General features: G+C 41.1%; 1 protein-coding gene across 1 annotated transcript; it reads right to left on the reverse strand.

Annotated features, from left to right (window-relative positions):
- Positions 1-277: 277 nt before the first annotated feature.
- Positions 278-12,960, reverse strand: HSD17B2 (hydroxysteroid 17-beta dehydrogenase 2). Its single transcript, XM_054078887.1, has 5 exons — positions 12,635-12,960; positions 7,991-8,203; positions 7,490-7,675; positions 4,302-4,439; positions 278-2,327 (listed from the first exon to the last, which is right to left on the reverse strand). The coding sequence occupies exons 1-5, from the start codon at positions 12,909-12,911 to the stop codon at positions 1,996-1,998; spliced, it is 1,146 nt and encodes a 381-aa protein (XP_053934862.1). The 5' UTR covers positions 12,912-12,960; the 3' UTR covers positions 278-1,995.

Genomic DNA, 12,960 nt, shown 5'->3' on the forward strand with positions numbered 1-12,960 from the left:
ACACCCTCACACCTGCCTTTCTTTTCAGTTCACCAGCTGTCTTTAAGCCATTTAGGGATCATATCCTTCTCAAAACAAGACTCCTGCTTTGTCCCGTTTCCCTGGAAGAGGTCCCCACCATCTTCCTCCTTGGTACTCTCTTACTACGAGACCAAGGGCAGCCCTGGAAGAGAAGGGTTATAGCACTGGTCCCCAAAGACAAAAGATCAGGTCAGACAGAAACAGTCACAAAAATCCCATTTCTAAATATTTTTTATTATGCACTTTTGCTGGCATATACAAAATTGAGAATAGGTAAAGGAAAAAGACAGGATGATCAATATAGTCCCAGATTTTCTGAGTGCATTTTTGGTCACACTTTTCAAAGAAAAGTAATAGTCTGTAACAGCGGTACTGATGTAAAACCACAAAAGGAGATAAGGCTTGGCAGGAAAAGCAGTAATCCTGCCAGTATGTACAGGACAGGAGGATTTCCACACTGAGACAAAAATTAAAGTAGTGGCCCAAACCTGCTGACCATCCTCTGCGCATTTACAGGAATCTTGAACTGATGCAGGAGGAGATGGAAGAAATATTACAGATGTTAATTCAATTGTGATTTTGTTCAGCCGACTGCAAGAGTACATCAACCAAGTAGGATTATGACAGAAGCCTAGAATTTGTTCAGAAAGGAACCGGAGGAAAGTACGTCTACGTTTAAAGCCCAGAAAGTGATGACTTTCAATTTTCTGTCATGTGAAAAGAAATGCATCTTATCAAAGCAATGCTCAGGACAGATGGTCAAACCAGGGAACTCAGGGGGATGAGGCTTGCTTTCAAAATTTCACAGCCTTTCAAATCCCAAGTGTGTGACAGGCAATGCAAAAAAGGGAGTGGGGTAAGGAAATACAGGCAGAGTGCCCACCCTCTGAGCATAGGAGATGTTTTTATGGTAAAGGGCACAGACAACGAGGAGCAGGGAAGGTATCTGATGTCCTAGAATGAATTCAGGGAAAAGGAGTGATCAAAATCTAACAGAAGGAAGACACGGGACTCCAGTAAAGCCAATTTGAAGTCTGTCTGATGTTAGACGAGTGGGCACAAACTCTCCTAAACCAGAGGGAGAAACAGGAAGGTATCAGGAGAAAGGCAGAAATCACCAGTTCTTCATAAATTGAAGAACTGAATAAGAAAAAAATGTACAAAAAAAAGCAGAAGCAAGATCAGAATTTACTAAAGATTAAAGAAGCACAAGCACATACAGGCAATGCACAGAATTTCCAACATGGTCATATTAAATTGGCAGCTTATATATTCACTATTACTTTTAATAATATTAAAGGAAGAAGACTGTTTGCTTCTTCACAAAAGGTCTTGATCCATCTTTGTTCTTAGTTCCCCCCAATTAATTCATGTTGCTTAGTCTAGCAAAAAGGACAAAATATAGATATCTTAACTATACTTCACAAAACTGGGGGGGGGGAAGGGGTGGAGGTCAATCACTTCTCAGGTCCAACAGCAATGAAAATCAAAATAAATCTGTATTGGGCTAAAGCTGCAACGAGAAGGATTTGGATTAGACATCTCTAAATCTTTCCAGTGACAGGAATATATGCAGCTTCCTTGAATGCTCGAGAAGGTTGTGGATGCTCAAGGATTTTTTTGTTCCATTTTAAAATATTGGTTAGTCATCTCTCTATGTGCTGGTTGTACCTTTTGAAGCAGACAGGAGCTATATAACCTTGTCAGATACCTTACACAGAAGGCAGGATACAAAGACATCAGGAAAACAGGAATTCCTATTAAAAAAAAAAAAAAAGGGCCTCATCTGGGGATAGCTTTTTCTTTCTGTTTATCCACTATTTTTCCTGAACATTACTCTTAACACAAAGATTTACCTCCATTTGCAAGGCGGTGTAAATGCAATTTAACAAAGACAGTACAATAAATAGCAGTGCCTTAAAATAGAGGTTTTCCCAGTTATCTCATGAAGTAAGACAAATGCTGATGGATACCTTAGAGATTCTTGCTTTCAGCTTCCGATGTTCTTAGCATCTTACTAATGACAAAGTCATAAAACCAGAGGGGAAAGTAGCAGAAGATGCAGAGGAGCATATAAGCCCCTTTCCCAGGAGTGTATAAGCCGTGTGGTCTCTCGGCCAGCAAAGCATGCAGAATAGCACTCAGCACAGGGGAGAGGTCAGCATTACAGTACGTGGGTATGTGCAGAAGGTAGTTCTTCAGCCCCAGGAGGTAGTCTTCACCATAGTCTTGCCTTGTGTCTGCTGGGAGATTCTCCATCAGCTCCTTTTCTTGCTTATCCCACAGTTCGGATGTGCCTTGTATACCTGCAGCAGCGACATCATAGGATAGCAAGTGGGTTTGAGACTGAATTGCAAAAAAAAAAATTCATATATAATTAATAGTCAATAAGTTATTCTCCACCACCACCCTGATTCACAGTTAGAAACATAGAATAGTTTGGGTTGGAAGGGACCTTAAAGATCATCCAGTTCCAACCCCCCTGCCATGGGCAGGGACATCCCACTGGATCAGGCTGCCCAAAGCCCCATCCAACCTGGCATTGAACACCTCCAGGGATGGGGCAGCCACAGCCTCCCTGGGCAACCTGTGCCAGTATCTCACCACCCTCATGGTGAAGAAATTCTTCCTAATATTTAGTTGGTCTAAACTGGGTCGGTGAAGAACAGGCCAAACCACTGGTTAGCTGCAAGTGCTTTTACCTGGAAGAGAAGGGAAAGCACAAAGGACAGACTGTATGAAAGGCATGGGGTTCGTGCACCATTTGGTTACCAGCTCTGCCTTTAAAGGTGCTCTCACAGTCAAGTCAGCATTTGTACTTTTTCTGCTTACCACTCTGTCCTCCTTCATTTTTTGAGTGTTTCTAATCAGTATTTATTAACAGATGTGAGTAAGGAAAGACAGGCAAGCTAAGATGAACGGGATTCACTTGGGTTGGCCAAGTGCTAAGCTCCTGTTTCATGAGTGACATTGGTATTTTCATAAAGGATAGGCCAGATCTAAAAAAAAAACAAAACCAAAACTTATTTTTCTCATCGGCATTATGCCTAACTATCATGAATTAAGCACTGCAAATAAAGGGGAAAAAAAAAATCTTTAAATATTTATTTAAATTTCAGATACCAGGACTTGTTTTGATGCATGAAGTTTTCCTCCAGAAGTCTGACAACAGTAAAGCAGGGCCCTGAAGGCAAAACTTCAGGCAAAACTCCCACTGACCAAGCGGGAGCTGTCAGCACCCAGTGCCCCACAGAGCCTCTTCTCCAGGAGGGGAGGCATTCAAGGGAACAGGATTTTATGAAAAAGACCATTTTGCTTTTCATCAACATAAAAATTGCTTCCATGAAGTCATCAGGACTCGTTGAGTAGGCAGCAACGGGATTTGATGTTGTGCTAAGGTACCCGCCAGGCTTGTCCACAGAGCAGGGACCTGTGTAACACCCACCCTGCTCCCAGGCAGGTGCAGGAGGTGAGTCCAACCCATATGGGCTCTGCAGAAAGCATCCAGAGCAGTGGAAGGGGGATTTGGAACAGAAATTCCAGGGGGATTTGGGCACTGGAACAGGCTGCCCAGGGAGGTGGTCGAGTCACCTTCCCTGGAGGTGTTGAAGGAACAGGTTGGTGAAGTGCTTAGGGACATGGTTTAAGGGAGAGATAGGAATGGTTGAACTCAATGATCCAGTGAGTCCTTTCCAACCTGGTGATTCTATGATTCTATGAAAGCAGAGGGAACACAGCAGAACGAAGGAGCGGAGAGGAAAGCTCAGGACTATATAGAGTAATATTGACAGCAAGTAAGTAGGATGACAGGTATTGCTGCAGATACTTTCATGCAAGATTGAGCACCTCAATAAAGAGCTCTGATATTGAGAAACACAGGATTGACAGTGAGTCATGAAGCTCTCATGCAGGACAAGCAACTCAAAACTCTCAAATCAACCACATAGTGATGTTTGGGGTGGGGTGCGCTTCTCGGTTGGTTGGGGTTTTTTTTCACTTCAGCAAAACTAGAGCAGAGGGAAAGCATCAACTGCCAGAATGCAGCCCTTTCTCAAAGCAAAGAGAGCTCTCCCCTGCACCGAGGAGAAAGACATGGGCAATTAGCGTGAAGAACCAAAGGGAACATCTCTTGCAAAACTGTGGATCCTAATTTCCATAGGCAACGCAAAGAATAGGGAAAAAGTTCAACTGCTGAGAATCACTCAGGCTCTGTTTGAGGATGCTGGACTACAGGAAAAGAGGCAAGGCAGCAAGATCTTCCCAAAATGTCAAATACCAACCTGTTTGGAAGCCTGATGGATGAATTGCAGCAACTTTAATTCCCCATTTGGAAAGTTCTTGCCTCATTACTCCAGAAAACATAGACAGAGCTGCTTTTGATGCACCATATGCAGCATACCTTGGTAGTGGAATGCCTCCTGCAGGAGCAATATATACATGATAAAGCTTGACAGTGCCTCTTTCCAGCCTCTATTTTCATGATTTAGAAGGAAGATTATAGCACAACCAAAATTATGTGGCTCTCACTGAGGTTAAAGACAAGTCAGTGAGGGAATCATTTCTTTCTAGAGGTTAAAAAAAGGGAAAGTTGTAAAATAGCAGTTGCTTATAGCAGTTATGCTCAGTAACACCTGATAAGACACCTTCTATGGCAGAAAAAATAAACTGCATTACATTGAAGAGTAAAAACTGCTGAAAATTATGATTGTTGGTTTTGGAAACACAGATAATGTTTTAGTTCATATAAATAGCAAAGCAATAGTTTAATACCACTGTTCCTGTCACTATAACACGAATTTCAAGCTCCTGCTATAAACCACAGTTACAACAGTGTAAGTATTCTCAATTCTAGCCTTATAAAGCCAACTTATCTTCCAGTTTTTTTCCAGTTGGTTTTGGAAAGACCAGAAACAACAGTGCAAGAAGGAAACCTCTGTGGGCAAACTAAAGCTGTAATCACACCCCTCAGGTGACAGGACTCCAAGATGCCCTGCCTATAGTTATATCCCTTCTGGCAGCAGCATTTGTTTAGATGGAAAAGATAGAGGACAGGCAGTATTTTAGATGAACTTAAAATAAATCCATATAGAATCATAGAATAGTTTGGATTGGAAGGGGTATCAAAGATCATCCAGTTCCACCCCCCACGACAGGCAGGGACATCTCCCACTAGATCAGGCTGTTCAAGGCCCCATATGTTTACAAACCCAAAGCTTCTAGAAAATAGTATCTTCCAAATACTATTTCAGATATTTCCTCTGTTCCAAAACCTAGCAAACTTGTCCCTTTTTCAGCTTTATTAAAATCCAAAGACACTTTGATTTCCTCCCTTTAATCCCCCCTGATGTTGGCGTTATCCCCACATGGAGTACCACTGCTAGATGTCGGGGTCATCACAGCCACCATGGGCTGTTGGCACAGCAGGGAGGAGGAAACAGAATGGACAATGCTTCTTGAGGCATGTCACTCCTTCTCCTGCCTGCATGGGCAGCTGGGCACATCATCCAATGCAGCCCCCATTTCAAACATTACACATGTATCTCAATCTCTTTCGATCTTTCAAAAGAAAATACTTTGATACGGAGGAATTTTCAGTTAAGCCACTGCTGCTGTTTATTGGGTTTTGTACCACAACAACCAAAGGTATCATGGGAGCTTCTCACAGAGTCATTCCTTCGAAGAAGTCAGGCCAATTATACATCAATTATTCTTCCATATGCACCTGAATAAGTCTGAGTTTGAATTGGTTTGAGCCGATCGAACCACATACTTTTCCCTGTCTGAGGTTAGGGTCACCTCAAGGCCAGTGAAATCAGCTCTACGCAGACAGGAATAGATTCAGCACAATGAAACCTCACTAACTTTTCTGCTAATGTTTTACCAAAGGACCCTTAGCCCTTGTGTTAAGAGGAAGACTTTTACCCAAACCAGCCAGCATGCAAAAACATCTGCGTAAACAGCTATAGTTTAAGCAGGGTCATTATCAACTCCAGCAAGGGCCAATTATTCAGCATCGGGAAGCTCTCTCTGTTTAACCCTGCAAGGTAGCTCAGGAATTTATGCCAAGAATTAAGACAACTACCCCAAAACACTGGATGTGCAAGCTTCACTTGAGTGCTCAGAGAACACAGAGGACTGACCTCTGTCTCTGTGCGTGCAAGGGCTAGTGGGCAGAGTAGCACCAGAAAGACCCTTCTGATAATTCAATCCCAATTTCTTTAAGTGTGAGCAACAAACGATAAACACAGATGTGCAGATACAAAACATACTTGGGATTATCAAAAGAAAACAGAAGACAAGATGTCAGAGCTAGGCTGAGGCCACACACTCAACCTAAGCCGCAAACATAATGTAACACCTTCACAAGCCACTACAGCAAGATACCGGTGGATGTCAACTGCATAGAAAGGTCCAGGCATACAGGGCAAAAGAAAATGTGGGAAGCAGACAATAAGATAAACCTTAAGAAGTCTTAAGCCAAAATTCTTTCCAGCAAAATGATATCCTGCTTCAAGCAGGTCTTATTTTCAAAGGAGCATTCTCAGCTGTTGACTACCAGATACTGTATTACTTTGGTTCCTTTAGCATCTCAGCTGTCCTCCTAGACTAGAAGGTCATGCTATAAAGGCATATATACATAGTAAGCACAAGATCAAATTTATGCAATAAAACTGAAAAGCATATTACATGCTGTTAAGAATTTGTAAAAAGTTATTTTCTTCATGAAATACTACTTTGCTAATAAGTTAAGCTAAAGTTTTTTTAAGAAGATATCCAAAATATTTTTAAAGAACTATAAACACACAGTCTCTTAAGGTCCCAATGTTTCACACCACATTCTAGGATTGTGCGTTCTGGAAAGAACATAAGATGCAGCAAAAAACATGTAGGGAGGTGGAGCTGCCCAAGTGAAACATCTAACGTTTACCATAGACTCTTAAAAATGGCAAATGTCATTAACTTACTCCAAAAGATATTAATGCACCAGTTTTAACATGAAGTATTAAAAAAAGATGGAAACTTTAGGTGGAAACAACCCAAATGGAAGAGACCTTGTCTCTCCAAAAGGCAGACAGCTTTTGGGCATGTCCATAGCGTGGTTCAATGACAGACAAACCAACACGGTCACTGACTTCTGCTGGAAAACATTACAGAAAGACATGTGATTAACCACCCATCTTTCTGGAACCTTACAAAACCATCACTCCTCGCATCTATAGCACAAGATCTGACTTTTACTGTCATTTACATAAAGGCGTATTTTTAGCCACAAGTCTCCTCTAAGTGCTGTTATCTGGAAATAGTCTCTGAAACAAAAGAAAAAGTGTACATTTATTACCTAGATATTAATTCCCAAAGTGTATAGACAAGCAAGACCAACCAACACCTTCCTTGGCATTTTTGCCAAGCAAGTTAGTCATTTTTTCTGTTGCATCAGAAATACCTTTGGTGCTTTAGTTCAGCTTACCTGCCATGCTGGACATGTTAACCAGCCTCCCCTGTGACTTCCGAAGTAATGGTAAGAAAGTCTTGGACACCTCTACAGCCCCAAAGAAATTCACCTCCATGCATCGCCTGTATGTGCTCATGGGGAGCAGCTCGCCATCGGCAGGGAAATCCAGGATGCCTGCATTGTTCACGACTCCCCAGAGTCCTGAGAAGAGGAGAAAGCACCTGGTTACTCTACAGCAGGGAATCAACTCCATAAAGATTAAAATGAGTCAAACAGTGCCTCCAGATCAAAGCAGAGATTGTTTGCAGCTACAGATACACAGCACCCATTCCACAGTCACCAGCTTTTTTCATACATCCCAGAAAACGGGACTCATTGATATAAATACACTGACAGACCACAGACTGTGGTGTGGAAGTGACCTACACACATAAGCCATGATGCAGCCAACAGTTAAGAGATGCACCTTGTCAGCCACTACAGTAGTACTCCCAATATAACGGAAAAAAGCTATACCTGTATTTTGCACCTTCTCTGAGACTTTTAGATAGGCTTCCTTGACTTGGGTGGCATTGGTTATATCCAGCTGCAGGAGAGAGAGTCTCTGAGAACAGGTCCGTCTCAGTTCTTCAGCTCCACGTCCGTCCTCATACAGAACCCCAGCAAACACAACAAAACCTAAGTTATCCAGGTATTTAGCCAGTGCATGTCCAATCCCAGTGTCGCTTCCTGAAAGCAGCAAAAAAGACACTTGAAAAGCGAGTCTGTCCTAAACCATCTTGAAAAACAAAACAAAACTAAAAAAAACCCAAACTAGATACACATTAGAAATACATGCAAATGAAACAAAAAAAGATGATGAAATAAAGCCACCAGTATGCATATAAAAGTAGGAAGAATAGATCAGATCTGAAGGTTTGATGAGCTGGACCTTTGCACGTTCCACAAAGATTGATAGACCATTCCCTCTTGGCTCAGAGCTGATTGTACCAGCTCATGCTTTACCACTGACAAATTCCAAGGCTTACTTTATATATGCAGAGGAAATAAAAGCCTACATTTGGTGTATACAAATATTCAGACTGAAACCTGATAGCAAAATATCTACTATGAAAAAAAGAAATGGACCGAGAAAAAACCCACAAAAATATTGAATTTGAAATCTCAGGTGGACAAAGCAATTATAGGGCACTGAAACTGAAATCGTTGGGTTCTATTTCTTAATTCAAAGTAGTGTTATTTTATTCAAACATATACCATCCAGATCTTTCTCATAAACACTTTTTTTGTCACATACTGCTACCAAGTCAAAGCCAAGCAATTGTTTCTCCACCTGCACAGAAGTTCAGTGCTTTCAAACACTAAGAAAGCTTTAGAATGGCATTTTTAGGCTAAGCCAAAGAGTACCAGCTGTTTAATTTATTCAAACTTGCATCAGAATTTCTCTTATCCACTCTGTCATCTTTCAAACACACTCCCAAACTTCATCCTTATAAAGCAATGAACTACCAAATACAGTGAGCACTGTTAGAGCAAACACACAATGATCATTGTGATCACAATTATGCAATTCCTCCCACCAGGTAACAATAATGAATATTTAACACATAATCTGATTGATTCACAAATCTCTCCCGTCAACACAGCATTTTGCTGCTGCTATCTTAAGAAACTTCTAAGTGTTTTCTTTCCTGGTGTCTTTTTTAATCCCCGTTTCCATTCTTCCCATCTAAAGAGGAATTTCTTAGTGAGGGAGGAAACATCTCACCCAGCTGCCCGCTAAGACTTGCAATGAAGCAGCACAGGGCTCTGCTAGAGACAGACAGAGAGTATATGGACTGTGCTGTGGGAGTTTTGCAAAGGACAGACAATATCAGGAGGAAAAAAAGGGGAAAAAAAAAAAATTAATGCAGTTTTTACACTGTAAAAGCAGAGATACATCAGCATGTCCCACAATACAGCACCACACCCTGCACTGTAACTACAGCAAATATTCCTGAATGTTGATGTGCACCAAGATCCATGGAGTTATCCCAGTGCTTGGCTATTTCCTGCAACAGCAATTTATTACATAAATGCTCAGCTTCCAAAGCTACATGCATGGCTGGAACCTGAATGCAGGACAAAGAGTTGGGATTCCTGCCAGTTTCCCACCATTTCCTCATTTCTGAAAGAGCCGTAATACTCCCTGCTTAACCCTATCAGGAATTTATAAGGGTTAATCCGTGACTTTGGCACACCAAAGTGGATATTATCATAGCTATTTACGCATCTGCTCCTGCACTCAAAATTCATAGTTAATAGAATCTGACCGCCAGAGACCCAATCATGCTGTGTCTTCATTTCTGGGTTGTGTCTTTTAACCAGGGCTTTAGTCTTGAAAGGTAAAAAAAATTAATTCCAGGTGACTTAAAAGAGACACGTACATTGCCTGGATCAATCAGTGCAAGATGTTGAAGAGAATTACTCATGCTCTACTTAATCCTTTTTTTTTTTTTTAAAAAAAAAAAAAAAAAAAGGATTTTAGCTTCTCACAGCCCTGACCTGAAAGAGAAGAAGAAGCCAGTGTTCCTGGAATTCCCTAAAGAAACACAGCGAAGCCTGCAAATATCCTAGAGACATGACTGGGTTCCAGCTTTGTGTTGAGTGTATTTCCTCCTTTTTCGTTTAGTGAAAACCCTCCTTCTACATCAAATCCTCCCTCTTTCATCCTTCCCAGTGAGTACACTGTCACAGAGTTATATATTACTCAAGTTTTATGATGAAGTTTTAACTTGGGAAGGGGCAAAGTGCTCAATAACTAGGGATAGGTATAATAACGCAGAGAGGAAATAAAAAGCAGTGTTTCCCTGTGCCTGCTACTCCTTTATCAAAACAAGCCTGATTAGAGTTTCAGAGCCGTTAAATGAACTCCAGTTAAATGAATTCAACAGTAATTAGGTCTCATTAGAGAAGAAATAGAGAATTTCACCATCCCTATCCTCTGCTTCTATATCAAAAATAACAATTTGTGAATGAGTAGGTCTATTAAAAGAAAGGCAGCCACTACTGACTGTAACTGAAGAATTACTGGGAATTTATTGCCACCTCATGCTAAACATCACAACAGACGAATCACACATTAAGAATGAAAAGACCAGGTTAGCTGGAGAAATCCATCCCATTGCACATAGAATAACTGAGGGAAGAATTTCACAATTCCCACTACTTCAGATCTTCGTGGTGATTTATTTTTTACAGAAACTAGGTACTGGATCTACCAAACTACCCTGAAGTATCCACATGCCCAGGAGCTTCTGTTTAAGGACATTAAAGCACTCATTCCCAGCAAGAGGATCAATAGAAATGTTTCACCAATGACTGCCCACACGCCCACAGTTTTTCATGCAAAAAAAGCATTTTGACAACTGAGCACAGTTTTCCCTTATGAAGGTACTTTGATGATCTGTTGGCTTAAACAAATAATGTACAGTGGCACTCATACAAGGGACATCCAAAGAGGACCAGAACAATATGTGACAAAGCCTAGGGAGAAAAGCACAAAGATTACTTGACTCTCTGGCCAAAGGCAGCCGTCTCACAAGCGATGTGTGGCAGCTGCCCAGAACACAGCAGCATTCCTTAACTCTGTGGGGCTGAAATGGAGGGAAAAGCAGAAAATAAATCACCATTGTCCATGAAGGGTCTACCTCAGGTCTTGCCTAAATTGGAGAAAATGACACAAAAAGTGATTTAAAGGCACCTTGCACCTGTACGCAGTCACACATCCCACAGTTGGTATGGAGAAGAATACTACAATCAGAGCAATTTAACCAAGAAACGTGTTGAGCAAAGCTTTCATTTGAGTTGATGGAGGGTTTGATTGATTGCATACCAGCCTGGATTGAAAGAAAGACCAAGAGCCTCTGCAGATGTGTTGCTGTCAGAAGCATCAAAACTTGCATTTCTTCAGAACAGTTGCAGCACAGGTACAAAGAAAGATATATTCCACTTTCTGGAATATACCCAAATATTCTTTACTCTCCTATTATTGCTATAGTTTAAATTCTTTAAAGCGAGTGAGCTCCGAGATAGTGCTTTTTCCTGAAGAACTGCAGTCTCAGAGAAAGCAAGGAGATGTCCAAGAAGCTCAATCCCCACATCTGCAGAAGGGAGAAAAAAATGGTCCCTATTCCCCCCTACCCAAATACCTGTCTTCATCTGAAGGGAGAAACCCATCTGGCATAAACTGCAAGGGGAGAACTTCCTGTTCATCTTGTCCCCTCCACTTTTGTATTAAATTTAATGCTTACTTGGCAAATCTAGATTATTTCCAGGTGTCTCTATAAAACAAAATTAAATTCTGCAAGAAATAATAGCTATATAAACTCAAACAACTTAATTCAGCTTTCCAGAGGGGAAAATTAGAAAATAAAACAAAAAAAAAAAAAGAGTATATTAACAGTGCAAGAGGAATTGGTAGAGATTCCAGTTTCAAGGTTTGATTAACACAAATAAAACAACATTTAAAGTTTTAGAAGAAATTGGAGAAAAGCCATAAAACTACAAAAAAAAGCTATCCTTGCAAACTAGAAGTGGGTTTTGAGTGTTAACAGCAACTGAATTCATTAGATCTCAACTTTTACTGCAAGAAAAGGAAATTACCCACTCCTAAATGATTTCATACATTGTTTCAAAGACATAGCACTAAACCAGTGTCTTGAAATATATACATTATATAGACAGTGTGCACTGAGTAAATCTACACACCAAAAAATACCCACACATCTGTAACAGCGCGATAAATTCGAGTAAACAAAAGTAATGTATGAATGTAGTGTTCTGAGGGCTTCCAGAAACTAATGTCTCTCCTAAAAAAATAAGGCCATCATAAGTATTCTTACATTTTTTTGCAACAGTTAATTTCACAAGCATGTCTAAAAAGCTACTTGTAAAGATTAAATGAGACACTAAAAATTAATGGCATCTAGTAAGATGCTATTCTATTTAATTTCAGAACACTTATTTGCCTGGGAAAAAAACATCCCTGGCAAAGCAAATAAAATCAGCTAAAAAAAATAAAAGGAAACCTTATAAGCAGGCATTTCCTAGATATCTAACCCCAGGACACAAAGTTTTCCAGCCAGTTTTGCTTCCCAGAGCCCATCTGCAGCACCTTACCTGTGATAAGCACAGCTTTGTCACCCACAGGCAGCAGCACACTGCCACCCAGGTACACAGAGGAGAAGATGCTCACAGCACAAAACACCAACAGCCCTTCACCAGCACCCAGCAGAGCCACACACAGCAGCCCCAGCAAGGCAGGCAGAAGGCTCCAAACCAGCACATTTGCTTTCTCCACCGGCTTCCTCTTGGCCACGTGGAGCATGGTCACCCCAAAAAGAGCTGTGACGCCCACACAGAACCATCCAAGGGGGCTGCTGGCAAGAGCATCCATCAGCAGGGTCAAGAAACAGGCACACAGCCCTCACCCTTGGCTGGGTAAA

Source organism: Cuculus canorus, chromosome 13, assembly GCF_017976375.1.
Source record: "Cuculus canorus isolate bCucCan1 chromosome 13, bCucCan1.pri, whole genome shotgun sequence".
Lineage (NCBI taxonomy): Eukaryota > Metazoa > Chordata > Aves > Cuculiformes > Cuculidae > Cuculus > Cuculus canorus.

What these genes read in the sequence shown, in the direction of transcription:
- HSD17B2 (XM_054078887.1), bottom strand. Translation starts at nt 12,911, where the DNA reads ATGGATGCTCTTGCCAGCAGCCCCCTTGGATGGTTCTGTGTGGGCGTC. An exon ending in AGAGAAGGTGCAAAATACAG is followed by an intron (nt 7,676 to 7,990) that starts GTATAGCTTTTT and finishes TCCTCTTCTCAG; the next exon opens with GACTCTGGGGAGTCGTGAAC. An exon ending in TCCATCAGGCTTCCAAACAG is followed by an intron (nt 2,328 to 4,301) that starts GTTGGTATTTGA and finishes TCGCTGCTGCAG; the next exon opens with GTATACAAGGCACATCCGAA.